The 23,851-nt window shown below is 41.5% G+C and overlaps 1 protein-coding gene across 1 annotated transcript in view; it reads right to left on the bottom strand.

Annotated features, from left to right (window-relative positions):
• Positions 1-3,465: 3,465 nt before the first annotated feature.
• LOC136875512 (uncharacterized) overlaps positions 3,466-23,851 on the bottom strand; it is a 37,845-nt gene continuing 17,459 nt past the window's right edge. Inside the window, exon 4 of the mRNA XM_067149060.2 lies at positions 3,466-3,618. Within this exon, the coding sequence (XP_067005161.1) occupies positions 3,493-3,618 (126 nt within the window). The 3' untranslated portion in view covers positions 3,466-3,492. The remainder of the gene's footprint in view (positions 3,619-23,851) is intronic.

Raw genomic sequence — 23,851 nt, 5'->3', positions numbered from 1 at the left:
GCGATGCACGCAGAAACACGTCAAGGTACAGAGTCAATAAGAGTGCGGATGGTGTCCTGAGGGATGGTTCTCCATTCTCTGTCAACCATTTGCCACAGTTGGTCGTCCGTGCGAGGCTGGGGCAGAGTTTGCAAACGGCGTCCAATGAGATCCCACACGTGTTCGATTGGTGAGAGATCCGGAGAGTACGCTGGCCACGGAAGCATCTGTACACCTCGTAGAGCCTGTTGGGAGATGCGAGCAGTGTGTGGGCGGGCATTATCCTGCTGAAACAGAGCATTGGGCAGCCCCTGAAGGTACGGGAGTGCCACCGGCCGCAGCACATGCTGCACGTAGCGGTGGGCATTTAACGTGCCTTGAATACGCACTAGAGGTGACGTGGAATCATACGCAATAGCGCCCCAAACCATGATGCCGCGTTGTCTAGCGGTAGGGCGCTCCACAGTTACTGCCGGATTTGACCTTTCTCCACGCCGACGCCACACTCGTCTGCGGTGACTATCACTGACAGAACAGAAGCGTGACTCATCGGAGAACACGACGTTCCGCCATTCCCTCATCCAAGTCGCTCTAGCCCGGCACCATGCCAGGCGTGCACGTCTATGCTGTGGAGTCAATGGTAGTCTTCTGAGCGGACGCCGGGAGTGCACGCCTCCTTCAACCAATCGACGGGAAATTGTTCTGGTCGATATTGGAACAGCCAGGGTGTCTTGCACATGCTGAAGAATGGCGATTGACGTGGCGTGCGGGGCTGCCACCGCTTGGCGGCGGATGCGCCGATCCTCGCGTGCTGACGTCACTCGGGCTGCGCCTGGACCCCTCGCACGTGCCACATGTCCCTGCGCCAACCATCTTCGCCACAGGCGCTGCACCGTGGACACATCCCTCTGGGTATCGGCTGCGATTTGACGAAGCGACCAACCTGCCCTTCTCAGCCCGATCACCATACCCCTCGTAAAGTCGTCTGTCTGCTGGAAATGCCTCCGTTGACGGCGGCCTGGCATTCTTAGCTATACACGTGTCCTGTGGCACACGACAACACGTTCTACAATGACTGTCGGCTGAGAAATCACGGTACGAAGTGGGCCATTCGCCAACGCCGTGTCCCATTTATCTTTCGCTACGTGCGCAGCACAGCGGCGCATTTCACATCATGAGCATACCTCAGTGACGTCAGTCTACCCTGCAATTGGCATAAAGTTCTGACCACTCCTTCTTGGTGTTGCATTTGCTCTGTCAGTCAGTGTATTTCTTTGCCAGCCAATTTTTTGTGCAGTTGAGTGTACAAGTAAGTACTTCTTTCTCACACTGTTCTTCACATTGCGCCCCAGGGGCTCTGAACTTTGGAGCGTGGGTTGGCGACCACGGGGCCCTCAGCTGAGTCCCGGCATTGCTTCCACTTACTTGTGCCAGTCTCCTCACTTTCATCTATCCTATACGACCTCCCTTGGTCAACTCTTGTTCTTTTCCGACCCCGACGCTATTAGGTTTGCGAGGGCTAGGGGGTCTTTCATTTTCACGCCCTTCGTGGCCCTTATCTTTCTTTGGCCGATACCTTCATTTTTCGAAGTGTCGGATCCCTTCCATTTTCCCCTCTGATTAGTGTTATATAGAGGATGGTTGCCTAGTTGTACTTCCTCTTAAAACAATAATCAGATTCAGATTCAGATGGCTAGTAAATCAATGAAAACTGAAACTGAATGAAGGAAAACAATTTTAATATGGTATCCCCATGGAAAACTTTGGGATGAAAATCCTCTCGAGACACCTTTTCTTCTGGTAAGTGGCGGTAGAGAGTTTTCCATTTCATTTTTACAATTTGCTTTAGGCTACGTCGCGTCGGCACACACAGGACGTATGGCAACGATGGTATAGTAGAGGAATAGGATTGGGAAGGAAGCGGCCGTAGCCTTAATTAAGGTACAGCCCCCAGCATTTGTCTGGTGTGAAAATGGAAAACTACGGAAAACCATCTTCAGTGCTGCTGACAGTGGCGTTCGAACCCTGTATACCTCCCGAATGCAAGCTGGCAGCTACGTGACACAAAGTGTATAGCCACTCACTCGGTGTACAGTTTTCTGCTGTCGGAATAACTTGTCAAGTGGTTGGATTTTTCTCGTATTACCCGGAGGAATCTGGACTAGTTGTATAGTCTTGCCTGGAGGAATACCTTCAATACAAGTTGTGTCACTGTACGTGGTCCATGAATCAGAAAGCAGAGCGCAGTTTTCTTCTGAGAATGGGAAATGAAATGGCGTATGGCTTTTAGTGCCGGGAGTGTCCGAGGACAAGTTCGGCCCGCCAGATGCAGGTCTTTTGATTTGACTCCCGTAGGCGATCTGCGCGTCGTGGTGAGGACGAAACGGTGATGAAGACGACACATACACCCAGCCCCCGTGCCAGCGAAATTAACCAATGATGGATAAAATTCCCGACCCTGCCGTGAATCGAACCTGGGACCCCTGTGACCAAAGGCCAGCTCGCTAACCATTTAGCCATGGAGCCGGACTGAGAGTGGGAAGAAGGTTTCTTTAAACCATTGTTTCAATTATTTCTCTCTAATAGTTTTCCTGAATTTTCGGCAGTGACAATGATATTATCGGCTTGGAACATCATTTTGTACAGCACTGAACCAAAAATTTCTGTCGGTTACTGTTACAATGAATAATTTGGGCAACAAAAAGCCATCCGTATTTAACTGTGAGCTTTATAGTGTAAGAATGTGTCAGTGCCTCAACTGTTTGTGTTACTGTGTGGGTGTTTTTCCAAAACAAAACGAGTCCATTTACATCGCACATAGCATTCAGAACCACTTTGGTCTGTGTTGTTGACAGTCGGGGATGGGTGTATAATATGTAAGATAAATCACTCTCTAGCATTCTTGAGAAATACCACTTCATCTATATCCTTGTCCGCTTCATCGTTACTTTCCTGCTCTTAATCTTACATCTTTTGTTGAAACAATTGATTCAAAAGCGAGATGCGCAAAATTCGTTGCTTTTGATGACAATCCCTTCAGAAATGTCTGATTTTATCTTTTCTATCTGACCTTTCTTGGCCAACTCTTGTTCTTTGTCGACATCGACGACATTTTGTTTAAGAGTATCTTTCATTTTCACACATTTCGTCACCCGTCCGTTCTTTTTTCGGATACCTTCATTTTTCGAAGCGTTGGACCTCTTCCTTTCTTTCGTTTGATCAGTGTTAATAGAGGATGTTTGCCCATTTGTTCATCCAAATTGAAAACAATAATCACCACCACCACCGTCACCATCAAGTCTTGTATACACATTTTTGGCACACACATTTTGTTTTCGAAGAACCCAGTTCTGGAACGAAGCGATAGACATCGTCAAAAGTTTGAGAGTATTGTACAGTAAAATATCAGCCTGTTTAACAAAAATATGTGAAAGATAAAATTATAAGACAAATTGTTAAGTGTACTTAAATATATATTTTCCAAGTCTCTCAGGATAGGGTACAATATTGTACTTAAGATGTACCAGATACTGCATTAATAAGAGCTAAAACAGTTCTGTCAACACTCTTCTGAGCTGTAGCGTCGAATCTGGAACCAAGATCTCTTTTCAACAATTTTGCAATTTCGACGTTGATGTTCTGGAATAGAAAATAAGTATATCATACAATGAGCCATATTGTGAGAAAAATTTTTATACTGCACTTTTATTGCCAACATGGTTGGGAAGAAAAGTCAATTAAGATGGTTTCCTCTTTCTAAACATCGTTTATACTCTGTCTTAATCAGTACTGTCGACAAGCTTTGACTTAAACAAACCAAAACAATAACAAGAAAATTAAACAAATAGAAGAAAAGGAAATTCACAAATGGCTCAGAAACTCATAGCTTGTAAGAATGACGTGCAGCGTTGCCAACCGTACGGTCTGGATCGTACATGTACGACAATTCGATGCTGTGTTATCGTACGATCCAACCTGCCTATTGTACGATCCTATGACGTATCGTAAATTTTGTCTTGTTTTTCCTTAAAATGTGTAGATTTTGATTCCTTTCATTTATTCGTGCAAGATGACAAGTTGGAAAAAGAGGGAGAGGCTTTTCGAATAATGAGATTCCCAAAGGAAATTTGCAAGGGTGGGCTCTTTGCTTTCTGAGTTACTTCACGGTCTCGCGCCTGTTCTGTCATCAGTGGATCATCGCATTCTACTTCAGCAGATTGACGATGACTGAAGGAATTTACCCTTTGTCAACGTCAATGATGATATCAAAGCCTGCTCTGCTGTAGATTAACTTTGGGCTAAGTTGCAGGAGGTGAAAAACACGTTTGATGAATGTGAGTTTCCCGCACTTCCAGAATTTGCCCTCTCTGTTTTGTCACTTCTTCCCTTGGGAGCTGATGGTGAAAGAATATTCAAGCAAAATTAATCTCATTAAAGTAAAAAAACAGGAATAGCCTAATTACTTTTACGGTGAATGGATGCTTGCTGGTCAGTCAGTGTGTTCGAGTCAGTGGTACGTGTAACGATTTCAAACCGTCGGAGAACATGCTCAGAAGGATGATCAACCAGCAAGCTCAAGTACCGGAACTTCAGAATCTTCTGCCGTGAATGTGCCTAGACGTTCCATAGAAGATGATCATGGTGACGATTTCCAGCTATGATGTAAGTCACTTCAGTGACTTTATATCTCATGCTGATTATTTCTTTACAAATTGCCCGATTCTTGAGTAATCTAAATAAACATGATTTTCGTATCCTTGATACTGTACCTCACATATTAGCACTATGACTTATATTTATTTTGCATCCTAACTTGTTTAAGCGTGGAGATGCAGCAGTGGGACACCTACCTATGGTGCTATAGGTAATCCGCGGAACGTACATTTTTACGTGCGGCCCGAACCAGAGGTACTCGATATTTCGGAAATTTCATATTATTAACCAAGAATCGACCCAGTCAACTTCCTCAGAAGCAAACCCCCTGTGGGTGGGGGCGGTAGAATAACAACCACGGTATCCGCTGCTTGTCGTAAGAAGCGACTAAAAGCGGCCTCAGGGACTCTGAATTTTGGAGCTGGGTTGGCGACCACGGGGCCCTCAGCTGAGTCTTGGCTTTGCTTCCACTTACTTGTGCCAGACTCCTCACTGTCATCTATCCTATCCGACCTCTCTTGGTCAACTCTTGTTCTTTTCCGACCCCGACGGTATTAGGTTTGCGAGGCCTAGGTAGTCTTTAATTTTCATGCCCTTCGTGGCCCTTGTCTTGCTTTGGCCGATACTTTCATTTTTCGAAGTGTCGGACCCCTTCCTTTCTTCCTCTATGATTGGTGTTTTATAGAGGATGGTTGCCTAGTTGTACTTCCTCTTAAAACAATAATCACCAGCACCACCACCTCAGAAGCAAGCTGCTGCGTAAATGAGCTATTGCGTCTGTAAAGAGACTTAAGAAAGCGAATATTTTAATGGTGATGGTGTGTGGTAGGTAGTTGTGTGGCGGTGAAGCTCCCTCAAACTGTGTAATTTCAGTGTGTTATACCTTGTGTATGCAGCTAGAAAGGTATGTACTTTTAACAATTAGCATTTTACTATCAGACTGATAAATACGTGTGCATCGAAATTCTGAAAGAACAGTAAAATTCCAAATAAAGTGAGTACGGATTGTGTAGGTTAGATGTAAACAAAGAGTAGTGAATGCACTGTTACCAACAGACAATATCAAACTAAGGGAGTACTATCGCCGTTGAACTATCGATTCACCGTTTCGCAAGTTCTCCGCTATGAATTCATGTGTAAAATGTGGTAAAACTATTGGCAAACGGAATAGTTCACAGAAAATTAAGTGCAGAGCATGTCAGGGTTGGTACCACAGCAAATGTGTTGATTTAACAGAACAGGATGTGGACATTATAGAATCGGAGGGACGGTTATGGAAGTGTAAGACATGTCAGGTTGTAGCCAGTGGTGATAAAGCCCAGGCGCCATCTGTTAGTGATATCTACCAACTACTAGCTGAGTTGAAGAATGAAGTAGCGAAAGTAAAAACAGAGATGAAAAGTGTAAAGACGGAACTAGAGAACGTGAAAATAAAGAACATGGAAACAGAACGGGAACTGGGCAAGAGTTTAGAATTAACTCATGAGAAACTTGACACCACCGCGGAGCTAATTAAGCAACAATCAAAAGAAATAGCGCTGTGCTTAGAAAACATTGACAAACTGAAAGAGGAGAACCTTCAACTTAAAACGCAGCTTAATAACGTAACATTGCAGCTTGACGATTTAGACCAGTATGGTAGGAGGAATTCCATCGAAATTCATGGAATTCCTGAAACGAAAACAGAAGACACGCTGGAATTAGTGAAGGTGTTAGGTCGAGCATTGGACATTGAAGTGAATAACGAAATGATCGACACCTGCCACAGATTAAAGAAACAACCCCATCAGTCTTCAGCGGGAATCATTGTGAAGTTTGTGCGGAGAACAGATAAAGAAAACTTTATTCGGAGACGTAAAGTGAAGAGGAATCTGAACGCATCCCAGCTTGGCTTTCCAAGTAATGGAATAATCTACATAAACCAGAACTTAACTCCTTATCGTAAGAAGATTCTTGGACATGCGCGCAGATTGAAGAATGAGAAGAACTACGCGTATTTGTGGGTTGATCCTTCAGGCAACATAAAGCTTCGCAAGCGGGAAGAGGACCAGTACGTGTATAATCTGAAAACACTTGAAGACGTCAGCAGGTTAAACTAAAATGACTTATCTCTCAAACTCATAATGGACTCTAATATAATTTCCATTTATTATCAGAATGTGAGAGGACTCAACACCAAACTAAATGAATTTTGCGTAAATAGTACCGATTCAGAACATGATATATTGTTAATTTCCGAGACATGGTTGAGTAGTGACGTCAGCAATAGTGAACTCTTGGATAATAGGTATAATGTTTATCGTAGAGATAGAATGGGTACCAAGAGGGGAGGAGGTGTACTTATTGCTGTCAATCAGGAGATCATGTCACAGCAACTAGATGTAAAATTTAAGGATATTGAGGCAGTATGTGTTAAAATGGTGTTGCACCATCATACATACTACATTGTATCTGTATACTTTCCACCTGCCAGTGATCTAGAAACATACTTAACATTTTATAATTTATTTGAATCTAATGAAAAACTTCAAAGCCAGGATATCATACTTGTAGGCGATTTCAACCTTCCATTAATAGTTAGTTCAGATTATAATATGTTAAATGGTGGAATCGCATACAAATCCCTAGCTAATTTTATGTCTCTGTATCAATTGAAATCTCTCAATAATGTTTTGAATGTTAATGATAGAACTCTTGATCTCGTTTTAACTAATGTAAGTGGTGTTACTGTGAGTAGAGAGCAATATCCGTTAGTCCCAGAAGATCCACACCACCCTGCACTAACAATTCTTCTAGAACCAAGAGGTGAACGTGATCGAATAAAGCAAACTCGTACTATAGCGTATGATTTTCAGAAAGCAAATTTTCTTGGTATATATAACATGTTTCGAGAAACGGACTGGTCTGAGTTAGAAAAAATCGAAGATGTAGATGAAGCAGTAGAACATTTTTACGTGAAAGTAAATTCTGTATTTGAAGCCACGGTCCCCAAAAGAGCATTTTTTTGTAGAACTAAATACCCGGTTTGGTTTACTTCGGAAATAATCCATAATATTAAGTTGAAAGAATTGCATAGAAGACGACAAAAAAATTCTGATCATAGTAAACAAATATATAAACAACTCAGGAAATATGTTAAAACCTTAATCAACAAAGCGTACAATCGTTATATCTCTGAAATTCAAAACAACATCACGAAAGATACTAAATCATTCTGGAATTTTATTAAAAATAAGCGAACTCAAAAAGATCCACCCTTACAGAGTATGAAACTTAATAATATAACGCTAGATAATAGTCAATGTATCTCCAATGGTTTTGCAACGTTCTTTAAATCTGTTTACTCTTCTTCTCCACCTTCTTACGCTATTCCTGATGCACCGCGATTACTGGTAAACGATTCCCTAGGAGTAGAATTTATAACCACAAGTGAATATAAAGCAGCTATTATGAAATTAAAGTCCAAAAAATCATGTGGCCCTGATGGGATACCTCCCTACATCCTAAAAGCATGTTCTGAAGTGTTACTCATTCCTCTTCTGAGACTGTATAATTTGATTCTTAAGAAGCAGACATTTCCCAAAGTCTGGAAAATATCGAGAGTTTGTCCAATCTTTAAATCTGGGGACAATAAGATGATTGAGAATTATCGACCTGTCTGTATTTTATGCGCTCCGTGCAAAATCCTAGAACAAATTTTATATTGTCGTATTTTCGCTCATGTAAAGAGGGCTATAAGTGAATATCAGCATGGCTTTATGCCTGGTAGATCAACAATAAGCAATCTTGTTAATTTTGCGCAGTATTCTTTTAATGTTCTACATAGGCAGGGAAATGTTGATGTAATTTACTTGGATTTTTCGAAAGCCTTTGACAAAATTGATCACGATATTTTATTGAAAAAGCTCTCTGAATTTGCAATGACTTCGCCAATGCTATCACTGATTTCATCTTACCTTAGAGACAGGCAACAGTATGTAGCATATCGCAATTGTAATTCAGACATTTTTTCTGTCTATTCTGGTGTTCCACAGGGTTCAAACCTGGGTCCGTTGCTGTTTAACGTTTATGTCAACGATCTCCCATCTAAGGTTAAGTTTTCAAACTGCCTTTTATATGCGGATGATGTAAAACTTTACAAAGAAATAAAATGTGATGGAGACATCGACAAACTTCAAAGCGATTTAAATCAATTATACGAATGGAGTATAGAAAATAATTTACATTTCAATATAAAGAAATGTTGCTTCATGAAAATTACACACGGAAAATTCCCTAAAGAACACGTGTACTCTATCAACAACGAATTACTGACGCAGGTTAATTCAATTAATGATCTAGGAGTACGCATCACAAACAATTTGTCGTTTAACTCACACATTTATGACACAATTAATGATGCCTACAAAAAACTGGGCTTCTTAATCCGACACACCAGAGAGCTGAATAATATCCAAGCCCTCACACTTTTGTTCAACACACTTGTGAGGTCCAAACTTGAGTACGCGTCGGTAATTTGGTCTCCCATTTACAAATCTTATCAAAACCATGTGGAGAAAGTTCAAAAACATTTCTTACGTTATCTTTACTTTAAAAAATATAACAGGTTTGTTCCTAGCGGCATAATTCACTATAAAGATCTCCTGAAAGAATTTAACATCACTTCATTATTAAACAGACGTATAATAAATGATCAAAAATACCTCCATAGAGTTATCAATAATGTGGTAGATAACAGTTACTTTCTACAACAATTCTCGTTCAATACCCGGAAAGGAAGTTTAAGACACAGACATCTCTTGTTTCTTCCGATTTCTAAAACAGTATTTTATAGAAGCTCACCACTGTTCAGAATGTGCACTACTTATAACGTCACAGTTCAAAAATTTCCTGATCTTGATCTAGACTTTGCTGTTAGATACAATTATTATGTAAAATTATTGAAGAAGGCACACAGTTGAAGTAATGGTCACACTATGCTGGGCACTTTGAGTTCAGTTCACTATTTCTGAAGGTTTACCCTATAGGTGTATATATATACTATATTTATACTTATTTCTTGGTTAATTTGTGTTTCATTTTTGTGTTTTATTTTATTTAAATTCATATAATTTAATATAGATGAAGAAAATGTAAGGAAAACTGCAAACAAATTATCATTACTAATGTCTATTTGCACTTAAGATTTAATGTGCTGTTCATACCTATTGCTACAACTCATCTCTCACCAAACACATATATTTCATGCGTTACTTTCTATGATTTTCTTTTGTATGTCAGTTTCTTTAACTGGTGTCAGTCTAAGATTGGAGTTATTTCTTTTGTAGATCCTAATTCCTAATTTATTTTATGTTTCTGTTTTTCTAATTTTTAATTCATTTTTAGATATTAAGTATTTTAGGTCATAAGTCCACTTCGAACCTGAAAAAGTCTACTTTTTAACTTAATTTTTAGATATTACAGTAAGTATATTTAAACTTGAAAAAGTATTAATGTGCTGTAAATTCTGTTTGCTACTCTACTTGTTAATAATGTTGTATATTTTTATTTTTAGATATTAAGTTCTTTCTAACAATTGTTATTTTTAATAATTAACGCATAATGACTAAGCCACCTGTAATTGGAGAAACATCTCTGTTGGTGGTATGAAATAAAAATAAATAAATAAATAAATTTAAGTCGTACGATCCTCTCTTGAAAAAATACGATTTTTGGGGTTATTGTACGATCCTGACCATCTCAGAGGTTGGCAACGCTGCTGACGTGGCAACCACTAGTTGTCAACTGGGACCACCCCCTCTGGGTGGGGGCGGTAGAATAACATCCACGGTGTCAACCGGCTTTCGTAAGAGGTGACTGCACCCGTCAAAATCCAGGGCCACTCGGTGGATTGTGTAGCTGAGACACTGGTACCAAGAAGATTACACCCTAACCCGCCAAGAACAACATTCTCCCAAGCCAAGTCCACTCACTTCTGCAATCAATAACACATCCGCCTTCAATGCCTACCACAATTACACCACCACGAACGATTTCAATTACTAAACCCACTCACTCCCAGATGCATTGGCACGTTAGGAGATTTCCGCGGCGATAATTAAGCTGCTTTCATTAAACATATGCATTAAACTTATTAACATAAGTATGCGCCAAATAATGCAGGATCGTACCATCGCTATTCCTAAGCAACATTGGGCGTGGCCAGTGCCTGAATGGGCGACCACTCAGGTCTACCACGTCCCGAATTTCCCTCAAATCTGTGTCAACCATATAACGAGCGGACACGTTGTTTTCGCTGTCATTACACTGTACTTCATACATCTACCTGAACATTCACTCACCACAAACACTAAAAAACTCAACCACTCTCACACTAATTACCTCAAACTGAAGTTCATGAATTTAACGAGCTCAGTAACGGAGTCCTACTCCCATTTGACAGGCGAGGGACTCCTTGAAAACAACTTGGCGAACGAAATGGAATTCGATGGGGAGCTATCAATATTAATGGGGCTTATGGAAGAAAGAAAGTAGAACTGGCTGTGTCAGCTAAGAGGATGCATCTGATCAATCAATCAATCAATCAATCAATCAATCAATCAATCAATAAATCAATCAATCAATCAATCAATCAATCAATCAATCAATCAATCAATCAATCAATCAATCAATCAATCAATCAATCAATCAATCAATCAATCAATCAATCAATCAATACTGATCTGTATTTAGGGCAGTCGCCCAGGTGGCAGATTCCCTATCTGTTGCTTTCCTAGCCTTTTTCTAAATGATTTCAAAGAAATTGGAAATTTATTGAACATCTCCCTTGGTAAGTTATTCCAATCCCCAACCCCCCTTCCTATAAACGAATATTTGCCCCAGTGTGTCCTCTTGAATTCCAACTTTATCTTCATATTGTGATCTTTCCTACTTTTATAAACGCCATTCAAACTTATTCGTCTACTAATGTCATTCCACGCCATCTCTCCGCTGACAGCTCGGAACATACCACTTAGTCGAGCAGCTCTTCTTCTTTCTCTCAATTCTTCCCAACCCAAACATTGCAACATTTTTGTAACGCTACTCTTTTGTCGGAAATCACTCAGAACAAATCGAGCTGCTTTTCTTTGGATTTTTCCAGTTCTTGAATCAGGTAATCCTGGTGAGGGTCCCATACACTGGAACCATACTCTAGTTGGGGTCTTACCAGAGACTTATATGCCCTCTCCTTTACATCCTTACTACAACCCTAAACACCCTCATAACCATGTGCAGAGATCGGTACCCTTTATTTTACATACATACATACATATCTTTATTGCCCACCCTAGTGTACACCATCGGCTTACAGGCAATAAAGACAGACAGAGCGAAACAAAGGAAAACAAGCAAAATAGCAACTACATCTCTCTTAAAACTACTTAACTACATTTACTACCTCTACATCTACTCAGTATCATCCCACACGTACGCGGATAGCCAGCACACATGCAGGACGATACCGCACTACTAACTACCCAAAGCCCAACCCCTGACTACTACCTAAAAAAAAAATTAAAAAATTAATTAGACTGGTCGCTGCAACAGCCCTGGCATGGAACACACGTCCACCAACCCGTCTACAGCAGCCACCAGCCTTGCCACGTGAGAACTGGTATCGTATCTCACCGACCCTCGCTGACAAACACTGTGTTCCTTTCCTTATCATGTGTTACAAGCCACCCTGGCTGAAACCAGACCCAACAGGTGGCCTGCAACACACTTCCGCTATGTACATCACACATACTCTTGTTCATTGTCAGCACACTACCTTCCCTATCCTTTTCCTTTCCGTGCAGACATGCTCAAGTCTAACTTCTTTGGAGTGGGGTCAAGTCCCCACCCCTCCCTCTTCCCTTGATACGTCACCCTCACCTCTCACGCACTACTCCCGCTCTCTACATCTCACCTTATAAAACTTAAGACTTAAACATCAGCTAACAACCATTTAACATCCCTCATCAACGCACCTAAAACAATTAACACTTTTTTTTTACACAGACAAACTTTTTTCATTCGAAGTCCATTAGTTCACTCAGTCTTCTCCACCTACCGCACCACACTTCACATATCAAACCGTCTCACCTTATTAAGCTTCAGACTTAAACATCAACTAACAATTATTTTACATCGCACTTAAAACAATTTGACTTTTTTTAACATTTCACTTACACACAAACAAACAGTTTCCATTCCAAATCCATTAGTTCACTCCGTCTTCTCAGTCTACAACACCTCAATTACATCAAACTGTTAGATCCCATTTCTTCCATCCTATTAAACTTAATACATAAACACCAAGAATCCCTCAATTTTACACCCCTCATTAAGGCATCTACACCATTAAAATTGTTTTGACCTACTTTCATAATTTCCATACTGCCAACATTTTCTCCTTAACTACATTCCCACTTAATCTATCTCAATTCTCTCACATATACCTTCTTTATACTCCCTCCTCACACAAATACACTTAAACAATCCATTTTTTTTTCACTCCTCATTTACACACCAACAGACAGTACTCCATTCCAAGTCCATTAGTTCACTCAGTCAACTCGCTTTTTTTTCGTTTTAATTTCTTTTTTACTTCCACCTAAGCTTTACACTACCCTCAAACCTACTCAACCTCCCCTTTTCTCAACGCTTACCTAATTTTCTCAGGCTTTCCTTTTGCCCCAGGCGGATCACCTTTCCACAGGGCAAGGTGCTCTCCCCCTTTCCCCTAACACTACAGCCCCCTCTTCTGATATCATGATTACCATGATACCCTTCCCGCATTTTCTCAGGGCGGATATCTATTCCTCTGAGCAGAATGCCTTCCCCCTTTCTCCCTCAGCACGAACCACATTATCTGCACAACCCCTGTTACTCCCTCAATTTCTTTATAAATATAGCTCTGGCCACATTTAAGAATTTCTCTATATTCGTTCCTTTCTCCCACTCTCTACATAACCAAGATGTTATCTTATAGCTTTCCCCTACCATATGCAGCTCCTTCTTACTTAGTAGTTTGATCTTTATCTCCGCCAAAGGTCGGCATTGATTAAAAATATGCAGGTCCTCCCACTTCTCTCCACATAACACACATCTATCCCTATTCTCACAACCTACCCATCCCCTATTCCTCGGAACACCCAATACCCACCAATACAAACCTCTCTTATCCCTTCCACCCTCAAAATCCGTTTTCGGGTTTATTACTTCCACCAATTTATTTAATACTGATAAAGAGACTCTCTCTCTACATTCCCCTATTAAGCTCTGTCTTTCAATATCTAGTAGTCTTCCCTTTATCCTTTCCCATACCCATTTATTCCTACCATCCCCCCAGACCTCTCCATATACCCCCAATCCAATCTTTTGTAACCATTTTTTGCACTTATTCACCCAGTAACCTTCATTCGTCATACCTTTCTGAAACTTAAACGTTTCTTGTACTAACGCCCCACCCTTCCCTTCCTCCAGTCTAATCCAGTACTTGAACACCCTCTTAGCTATTTCAACCTCTATCGATTCTTTACAGACTACTCTGGTCCCGGCATTGGCTGTACAATTCGGTAGGTCCATCATGATCTTGCTAAATTTCGCCACCACCTGGTTTAGTTCACTCCTGTCTTCCTCCATTCCCCATACTTCAACCCCAAATAGCATTTTGCCTATTACCAGTGATTTAAACACCGTTTTCTGAATTTTGTATTTAACGTCTGGAAATTTCTTTTCTAATACCCCTACTACCGCAAGCGCTCCTCTTCCTTTAAGTTTTGCCTTCTTACACTGATTTTTCCAAGAAGCATTCTTGCCAATTATTACACCTGGGTACTCAATTTTTCCCCCTGGTTTAATTTCTTCCTGCTCCAGCCTCCAGACTTCCTTATTCTTTCTCCCACCCCTTTTCCTACACACCATTATCTGAGTCTTTCTTACATTTACTCTGAGAGACCATTTCCTAGTATATTCAACTACCTTGTCCAACCCTTTTCGCAACCCATTTGCCATCAAAGCCAAAATCAGTAGGTCATCCGCGAATAGCAACCCCGGAACCTCCAATTTCCCTACCCAAGGGCATTGCCATGCGTCTCCACCATGACCCCCTAAAATATTATTTATAAATAATATAAATAATATCGGGGATAGCTTACATCCCTGTCTCACCCCGCTTTTCGATTCAAAACACTTACTCAACCTTCCATCCTGCAATTTAATCATCACAAACACTTCCTCATAAATAGTTTCAATTGCCACCCTCATTTTTTTCGACATTCCAACCTCTCCTAATCTCAAAAATAGCCCCTCCCTACTGACCGTATCAAAGGCTTTTTCTAAGTCAATCGCTGCTATATATAATTTACGCCCTGCTATCCTCACATACTTTGTAATCAAAGTGTCCAGAATCCAAACATTATCAACTGTATTACATCCTTTCCTAAACCCATTTTTGAACTCAGATATCCTACCGTACTGTTCCGCCCAATTTGTTATCCTATTCGCCAAAACCCCTGTGTACACCTTTGACAGCGAGTCTAGGAGTGTAATTCCTCTATAGTTGTTTGGACCACTACTAGCTCCTTTATTTTTATAAATAGGGCATAATACCCCCTTCCTCCATTCTCTAGGAAATTTCCCCGTTTCCAGCAACCTATTAAAGAATTTCACAATCCCTCTCAACATCGGTTCATTTGCCCCTACCTCTTTCCATACACTATTGGAAATACCATTCACACCTCCTGCAGCCTTGGGTCTAGCATTTTTTAATACTGTAATTACCTCCTGCCTTGTTATCTCCCCATCCAATATTGTAATGCCTACTTCCAGTTCCCTTCCAATTTGTGACTTGTCTATTTCTCTACCCAATTTCCTCTCCCCTTCTAAAAGCCTTTTAAAATGCCTAACCCACTCGTTTTCTCCTATTTTATCCCCCTTCCCCTCCGGTTTCGTTCTTCTGATCTCGTTTATTGACTCCCAAATCCTCTCAAATTTCTTCTCTCTACAATATATATTTATTTTTTCAGCTTCCGCCTGCTTCCATCCTCTTTTCTTCTCATTCAATACCTCCTTCTATTCCCTTCTCAATATACAATATTCCTTCCTTTTTTTTGCACACCCTCCTTCCTAAACTCCGCTAGGGCTCTCATTACAACCTCACGTTTTCTCCTACAGTCTTCATCAAACCATCCATTCATTTTATTCTTTTTTCCCTCTACCCTTCTCCTCACTTTCTTCCCCACCCTCCATACAGGGAGTTCAATTAATTTTAGCACGTTATCCATATCATTCCCTTCTACCGCCCTTTCAATTCCTACCCTTAATATACCTCCCTCCTCTTTCAAATGCCGTCTTAATTTCGGTACCCTTTATTTACAATCCCATTTATGTGATTACCCCAATGAAGATCTTTCCTTATGTTAACACCTAGATACTTACAATGATCCCCAAAAGGAACTTTCACCCCATCAACGCAGTAATTAAAACTGAGAGGACTTTTCCTATTTGTGAAACTCACAATCTGACTTTTAACCCCGTTTATCAACATACCATTCCCTGCTGTCCATCTCACAACATTTTCGAGGTCACGTTGCAGTTGCTCACAATCTTGTAACTTATTTATCACTCTATAGAGAATAACATAATCCGCAAAAAGCCTTACCTCCGATTCCACTCCTTTACTCATATCATTTATATATATAAGAAAACATAAAGGTCCAATAACACTGCCCTGAGGAACTCCCCTCTCAACTATTACAGGGTCAGACAAAACTTCACCTACTCTAACTCTCTGAGATCTATTTTCTAGAAATATAGCAACCCATTCAGTCACTCTTTTGTCTAGTCCAATTGCACTCATTTTTGCCAGTAGTCTCCCATGATCCACCCTATCAAATGCTTTAGACAGGTCAATCGCGATACAGTCCATTTGACCTCCAGAATCCAAGATATCTGCTATATCTTGCTGGAATCCTACAAGTTGAGCTTCAGTGGAATAATCTTTCCTAAAACCGAATTGCCTTCTATCGAACCAGTTATTAATTTCACAAACATGTCTAATATAATCAGAAAGAATGCCTTCCCAAAGCTTACATACAATGCATGTCAAACTTACTGGCCTGTAATTTTCAGCTTTATGTCTATCACCCTTTCCTTTATACACAGGGGCTACTATAGCAACTCTCCATTCATCTGGTATAGCTCCTCCGACCAAACAATAATCAAATAAGTACTTCAGATATGGTACTATATCCCAACCCATTGTCTTTAGTATATCGCCAGAAATCTGATCAATTCCAGCCGCTTTTCTAGTTTTCAAATTTTGTATCTTATTGTAAATGTCATTGTTATCATATGTAAATGTTATTACTTCTTTGGCCTTAGTCTCCTTCTCTATCTCGACATTATCCTTGAAACCAACAATCTTTACATACTGCTGACTGAATACTTCTGCTTTTTGAAGATCTTCACATAGACACTCCCCTTGTTCATTAATTATTCCTGGAATGTCCTTCTTGGAACCTGTTTCTGCCTTAAAATACCTATACATTCCCTTCCATTTTTCACTAAAATTTGTATGACTGCCAATTATGCTTGCCATCATGTTATCCTTAGCTGCCTTCTTTGCTAGATTCAATTTTCTAGTAAGTTCCTTCAATTTCTCCTTACTTCCACAGCCATTTCTAACTCTATTTCTTTCCAGTCTGCACCTCCTTCTTAGTCTCTTTATTTCTCTATTATAATAAGGTGGGTCTTTACCATTCCTTACCACCCTTAAAGGTACAAACCTGTTTTCGCATTCCTCAACAATTTCTTTAAACCCATCCCAGAGTCTGTTTACATTTTTATTTACCGTTTTCCACCGATCATAGTTACTTTTTAGAAACTGCCACATGCCTGCTTTATCAGCCATATGGTACTGCTTAATAGTCCTATTTTTAAGACCTTCTTTTCTATCACATTTATTTTTAACTACGACAAAAACAGCTTCATGATCACTAATACCATCTATTACTTCAGTTTTCCTATAGAGCTCATCTGTTTTTATCAGCACCACATCCAGGATATTTTTCCCTCTGGTTTGTTCCATCACTTTCTGAATCAGCTGTCCTTCCCATATTAACTTATTTGCCATTTGTTGGTCATGCTTCCTGTCGTTCGCATTTCCTTCCCAATTGACATCTGGCAAATTCAGATCTCCCGGTACAATCACACTTCTTTCCATGTCGTTTCCCACATAGCTGACTATCCTATCAAATAATTACGAATCCGCGTCAGTGCTACCCTTTCCCGATCTGTACACTCCAAATATATCAAGTTGCCTATTATCTTTAGAAATGAGCCTTACACCTAGAAATTCATGTGTCTCATCTTTAACTTTTTCGTAGCTTACAAATTCTTCTTTCACCAGAATGAACACTCCCCCTCCCACCATTCCTATCCTATCTCTACGATACACACTCCAGTGCGCTGAGAAAATTTCTGCATCCATTATATCATTTCTCAGCCATGATTCAACTCCTATTACAATATCTGGTAAATATATATCTATTAGATTACTTAATTCTATTCCTTTCTTTACAATACTTCTACAGTTCAACACTAACAATTTTATGTCATCCCTACTTGATTTCCAGTTCCCTGTTCCCTTATCACCGCTCCCTAGGCTATCCCGCTTCCCTGAATGTACCTCCCTATTACTCTTCCAAACAAATTTCCTAACTTATATGTACCACTGCGGTTTAAATGAAGGCCATCTGAGCGCAGATACCTATCTCCTACCCACCCATTAGGATCTGGAAATTTCACTCCCAGTTTCCCATATACCCACTCCATAGTCTCATTTAAATCCCCAATCACCCTCCAGTCAGTATCCCTCCTACACAGTATTCCACTAATAACAATCTCCGCTTTCTTAAACTTCACCTGTGCTGCATTTACCAGATCCCACACATCTCCAACTGTGTTGGTACTTATATCTGCTTGCCTTACGTTGTTGGTACCAACGTGAAACACTACCACCTGAATGTGCTAGGAGTAAGTGACATTCGTGTAATGGGAGATAACGAGGAAGAGATAGGAGATTATAAAGTGTACTTGATGGGTGTTAGAAAGGGAAGGGCAGAGTCTGGGGTAGGGCTGTTTATCAGGAATACCATTGCACGCAATATAGTTTCTGTTAGGCACGTAAATGAGCGAATGATGTGGGTAGATTTGTCAGTTGGAGGAATTAGGACGAGAATTGTCTCAGTGTATTCACCATTTGAGGGCGCAGATGAGGATGAAGTTGACAAGTTTTATGAAGCACTGAGTGACATCGTGATTAGGGTCAACAGTAAGGATAGAATAGTGCTAATGGGCGATTTCAATGCGAGAGTTGGAAGTAGAACTGAAGGATACGAAACGGTGATTGGTAAATGTGGGGAAGATATGGATGCTAATGGGAATGGGAAGCGTTTGCTGAACTTCTGTGCTAGTATGTGTTTAGCAGTTACGAATACATTCTTCAAGCATAAGGCTATTTACCGCTGCACATGGGAAGCTAGGGGTACTAGATCCATAATAGACTATATCTTAACTGACTTCGAATTCAGGAAATCTGGTAGGAATGTACGAGTTTACCGGGGATTTTTCGACGATACAGACCACTGTCTGATCTGTAGTGAACTAAGTATCTCTAGGCCTAGGGTAGAGAAAGCGAAATCTGTCTGCAAACGAATAAGGGTAGGACGAGGAAATTGGACAGAAGTACATGGATGTGATTAGTGAGAAGTTTCGAACAGTAGACAGTAAGCAGGTTCAGGATATAGAAAGTGAATGGGTGGCATACAGGGATGCTGTAGTAGAAACAGCAAGGGAATGCCTAGGAACAACTGTGTGTAAAGATGGGAAAAGGCAAACATCGTGGTGGAATGATGAAGTGAGAGCAGCTTGTAAACGTAAAAAAAAAAAAGGCTTTTCAGAAATGGTTCAAAACAAGGGCCGAGGCAGACAGGGATTTGTACGTAGATGAAAGAAACAGAGCGAAACAAATAGTTGTTGAATCCAAAAAGTAGTGGGAAGTCTTTGATAATAACCTGGAAAGGCTAGGTCAAGCAGCAGGGAAACCTTTCTGGACAGTAATAAAGAATCTTACGAAGGGAGGGAAAAAGGAAATGAACAGTGTTTTGAGTAATTCAGGTCGACTCACAATAGATGCCAGGGAATCACTGGAGAGGTGAAGGGAATATTTTGAACATCTTCTCAACGTAAAAGGAGACCTTCCTGGTGGTGTTGCGAACAGCCAAGCTCATAGGGAGGAGGAAAATGATGTTGGTGAAATTACGCTTGAGGAAGTGGAAAGGATGGTAAATAAACTCCACTGTCATAAAGCGGTAGGAATAGATGGAATTAGACCTGAAATGGTGAAGTATAGTGGGAAGGCAGGGATGAAATGGCTTCATAGAGTAGTAAGATTAGCATGGAGTGTTGGTAAGGTACCTTCAGATTGGACAAAAGCAGTAATTGCACCTATCTATAAGCAAGGGAACAGGAAGGATTGCAACAACTATCGAGGTATCTCATTGATTAGTATACCAGGAAAAGTACAACGTATTCACTGGTATCTTAGAAGGGAGGGCGCGATCAGTCATTGAGAGGAAGTTGGATGAAAACCAGTGTGGTTTCAGACCACAGAGGGGCTGTCAGGATCCGATTTTCAGTATGCGCCAGGTAACTGAAAAATGCTACGAGAGGAATAGACAGTAATATGTTTCGTAGATCTAGAGAAAGCATATGACAGGGTACCGAGGAAAAAGATGTTCGCCATTCTAGGGGACTATGGGATTAAGGGTAGGTTATTAAAAGCTATCAAAGGCATTTATGTCTACAGTTGGACTGCAGTGAGAATTGATGGCAGAATTAATTCTTGGTTCAGGGTACTTACAGGGGTTAGGCAAGGCTGTAATCTTTCATGTTTGCTGTTCGTAGTTTACATGGATCATCTGCTGAAAGGTATAAAATGGCAGGGATGGATTCAGTTAGGTGGAAATGTAGTAAGCAGTCTGGCCTATGTTGACGACTTGGTCTTAATGGCAGATTGTGCCGAAAACATGCAGTCTAATATCTTGGAACTTGAAAATAGGTGCAATGAATATGGTATGAAAATTAACCTTTCGAAGACTAAATTGATGTTAGTGGGTAAGAAATTCAACAGAATTGGATGTCAGATTGGTGATACAAAACTAGAACAGGTTGATAATTTCAAGTATTTAGGTTGTGTGTTCTCCCAGGTTGGTAATTTAGTAAGTGAGATTGCATCAAGGTGTAGTAAAGCTAATGCAGTGAGCTCGCAGTTGCGATCAGCAGTATTCTGTAAGAAGGAAGTCAGCTCCCAGACGAAACTCTCTTTACATCGGTCTGTTTCAGACCAACTTTGCTTTAAGGGAGAGAAAGCTGGGTGGACTCAGGATATCTTATTCATAAGTTAGAAGTAACAGACATGAAAGTAGTGAGAATGATTGCTGGTACAAACAGGTGTGAACAATGGCAGGAGGGTATTCTGAATGAGGAGATAAAGTTTAATTTAGGAATGAACTCGATGGATGAAGCTGTACGCATAAACCGGCTTCGTTGGTGGGGGTGATGTGCGGCGAATGGAGGAGGGTAGGTTACCTAGGAGAATAATGGACTTTGTTATGGAGGGTAAAAGAAGTAGAGGTAGACCAAGACAACGATGGTTAGACTCGGTTTCTAACGATTTAAATATAAGAGGTATATAATTAAATGAGGCCACAGCACTAGTTGCAAATAGAGGATTGTGGTGACGTTTGGTACATTCACAGAGGTTTGCAGACTGAACGCTGAAAGGCATAACAGTATATAATGATGATGTAAAAAATAATAATAATTTCGTGTGGCTATTTGTAGCCGAGTGCAGCCCTTGTAAGGCAGACCCTCCGATGAGTGTGGGCGGCATCTGCCATGTGTAGGTAACTGCGTGTTATTGTGGTGAAGGAAAGTGTTATGTGTGGTGTGTGAGTTGCAGGGATGTTGGGGACAGCACAAACACCCAGCCCCGGACCATTGGAATTAACCAATGAAGGTTAAAATCCCCGATCCGGCCGGGAATCGAACCCAGGACCTTTCTGAACCAAAGGCTAGTACGCTGACCATTCAGTCAACGAGTCGGACATGATGTATGTATGTATGTATGTATGTATGTATGTATGTATGTATGTATGAAGTTCAATCCATGAACTACTAAATACACACAACACGGCGGACATAGGAGCGCATGAGGGCACCGGAATCCTCACTTCACTTATCATCTGTCTTTTCGGTGACACACATACAGAATACTAGGGCGACTACAAGGCGACTCGGGGGCTCTTAACTTGGGAGCGTGGGTTGGCGACCCTCATCCTGACCTTTTTGTCAGTTTTCTTGGGGTCGTTACTAATGTAGATAAGCCCAGGTTTACTGTAAAATGCCCTTCTTAACGCCAATCCCACCCTTTGTGGAGGGATGCATTCACTCTTACATCTCTGTGGTGGTCCCCCTATGGGTGGGAGCGGTAGAATAACACCCACGGTATCCCATGCCTGTCGTAAGAGGCGACTAAAAGGGACCCCATGGGTTCTGAACTTGGAGCGTGGGTTGGTGAGCACGGGGTCCTTAGCTGAGTCCTGGCATTGCTTCCACTTACTTGTGCCAGGCTCCTCACTTTCAGGCCCCAGGGACTCTGAACTTTGGAGCGTGGGCTGGCGACCACGGGACACTTAGCTGAGTCTTGGCATTGCTTCCACTTACTTGTGCCAGGCTCCTCACTTTCGTCTACCCTATCCGACCTCTCTTGGTCAACTCGTATTATTTTCCGAACCCGACGGTATCAGAGCACTCGATGCCTACGGAGTCTTTATGTAAAATAGAGGATGGTTGCCTGATTGTACTTCCTCTTAAAACAATAATCACCACCACCGCCTATCTGAACTCCCTTAGTGAACTCTTGTTCTCTCTCGACCCCGATGGTTTGTGGCCCTTCCCTTTCTGTTCTGGTTTCTTCATTCTCGGGAGTATCAGACCTCTTCCATTGTCCTTCTGATTAGTGTTAGTAGAGGATGTTTGCCTAGTTGTTCCTCCTCTTAAAACAATAATCACCACCACCACCACCAAAGCAATGACGAGGTACACATATGTGAAAATAAATCAGCTTTCAATTGTCTCTTCATTTCAAAGTACACTGCCGAAAAGAAATAGTACACCTGGAAAGACGACATCGACTTTGATCCGATGACGGCAGATGCCACCTGTGGGGTAGTAGATGTACTGATAATGGATTCAAAGTCGTCCGCCAACAGATAGTGTAGTGACACAGCTGCCAGAGCGCCATTTGCGTGTACCCTTTAATAGGGAATGTTTACAGCTGCAAGGCTCAGTGTGATGTAAACGTGTGAAGCAAACAGGTGTCGTGCCATGGAGACGCACTCGTGCTTCCTACAACCAACTGAGCGAGTCTGACAGGGGTCAAATGATGTCCTTCCCAGTGGCGGCTGGCCCCTTTCGGAGATTTTCCACACAAGTTGCACGTGCTGCGTCCGTTGTGCAACGATGCTGGTTGCAATGGTCACGTGAACATTCTCACACCCGCAGAGGAGGTTCTGGACGTCCACGCAGCACAGACGTCCGTCAAGATCGTCGTATTGTAAGAACAGCAGCGGCAGATCGTACAGCTACCTCAGCACAGATAAGAGGGTTTGTGAGTCCAGAAGTGTCAACACGAACTGTTGCCAACCGGTTACTAGCAGTGGGACTACGGGCACGCACACCTCTAGCGCGTCTTCCACTCACACCACAGCATCGACGTGCACGGCTCGACTCGTACCGTCAGAGGATTACCAGGAAGGTGGAATGGCGGACCGTGGTCTTGAGCGATGAAAGCAGATTCTGTCTGCACGCAAATGAAGGTCGTTTGCGCGTACGACGTAGACCTGACGAGCGCTGTCTCGTAGAGTGCATTTGTCCAAGACAGACTGGCCCCTCCCCAGGCCTTATGGTCTGGGGTGCGATAAGCTACAACTCTCGTTCACCTTTGGTGTCTGTGGAAGGAACGCTGACCGGCGCTCGGTACGTGCAGAATGTTGTAAGACCCGTTTTTGCCATTCTGGCTACAGAAGGGAGATGCGTTGTTGCAACAGGATAAAACTCGCTCACACAC

This window comes from Anabrus simplex, chromosome 6 (assembly GCF_040414725.1).
Source record: "Anabrus simplex isolate iqAnaSimp1 chromosome 6, ASM4041472v1, whole genome shotgun sequence".
Taxonomy (NCBI): Eukaryota; Metazoa; Arthropoda; class Insecta; order Orthoptera; family Tettigoniidae; genus Anabrus; species Anabrus simplex.
This window is presented reverse-complemented; position numbering and strand designations above follow the sequence as displayed.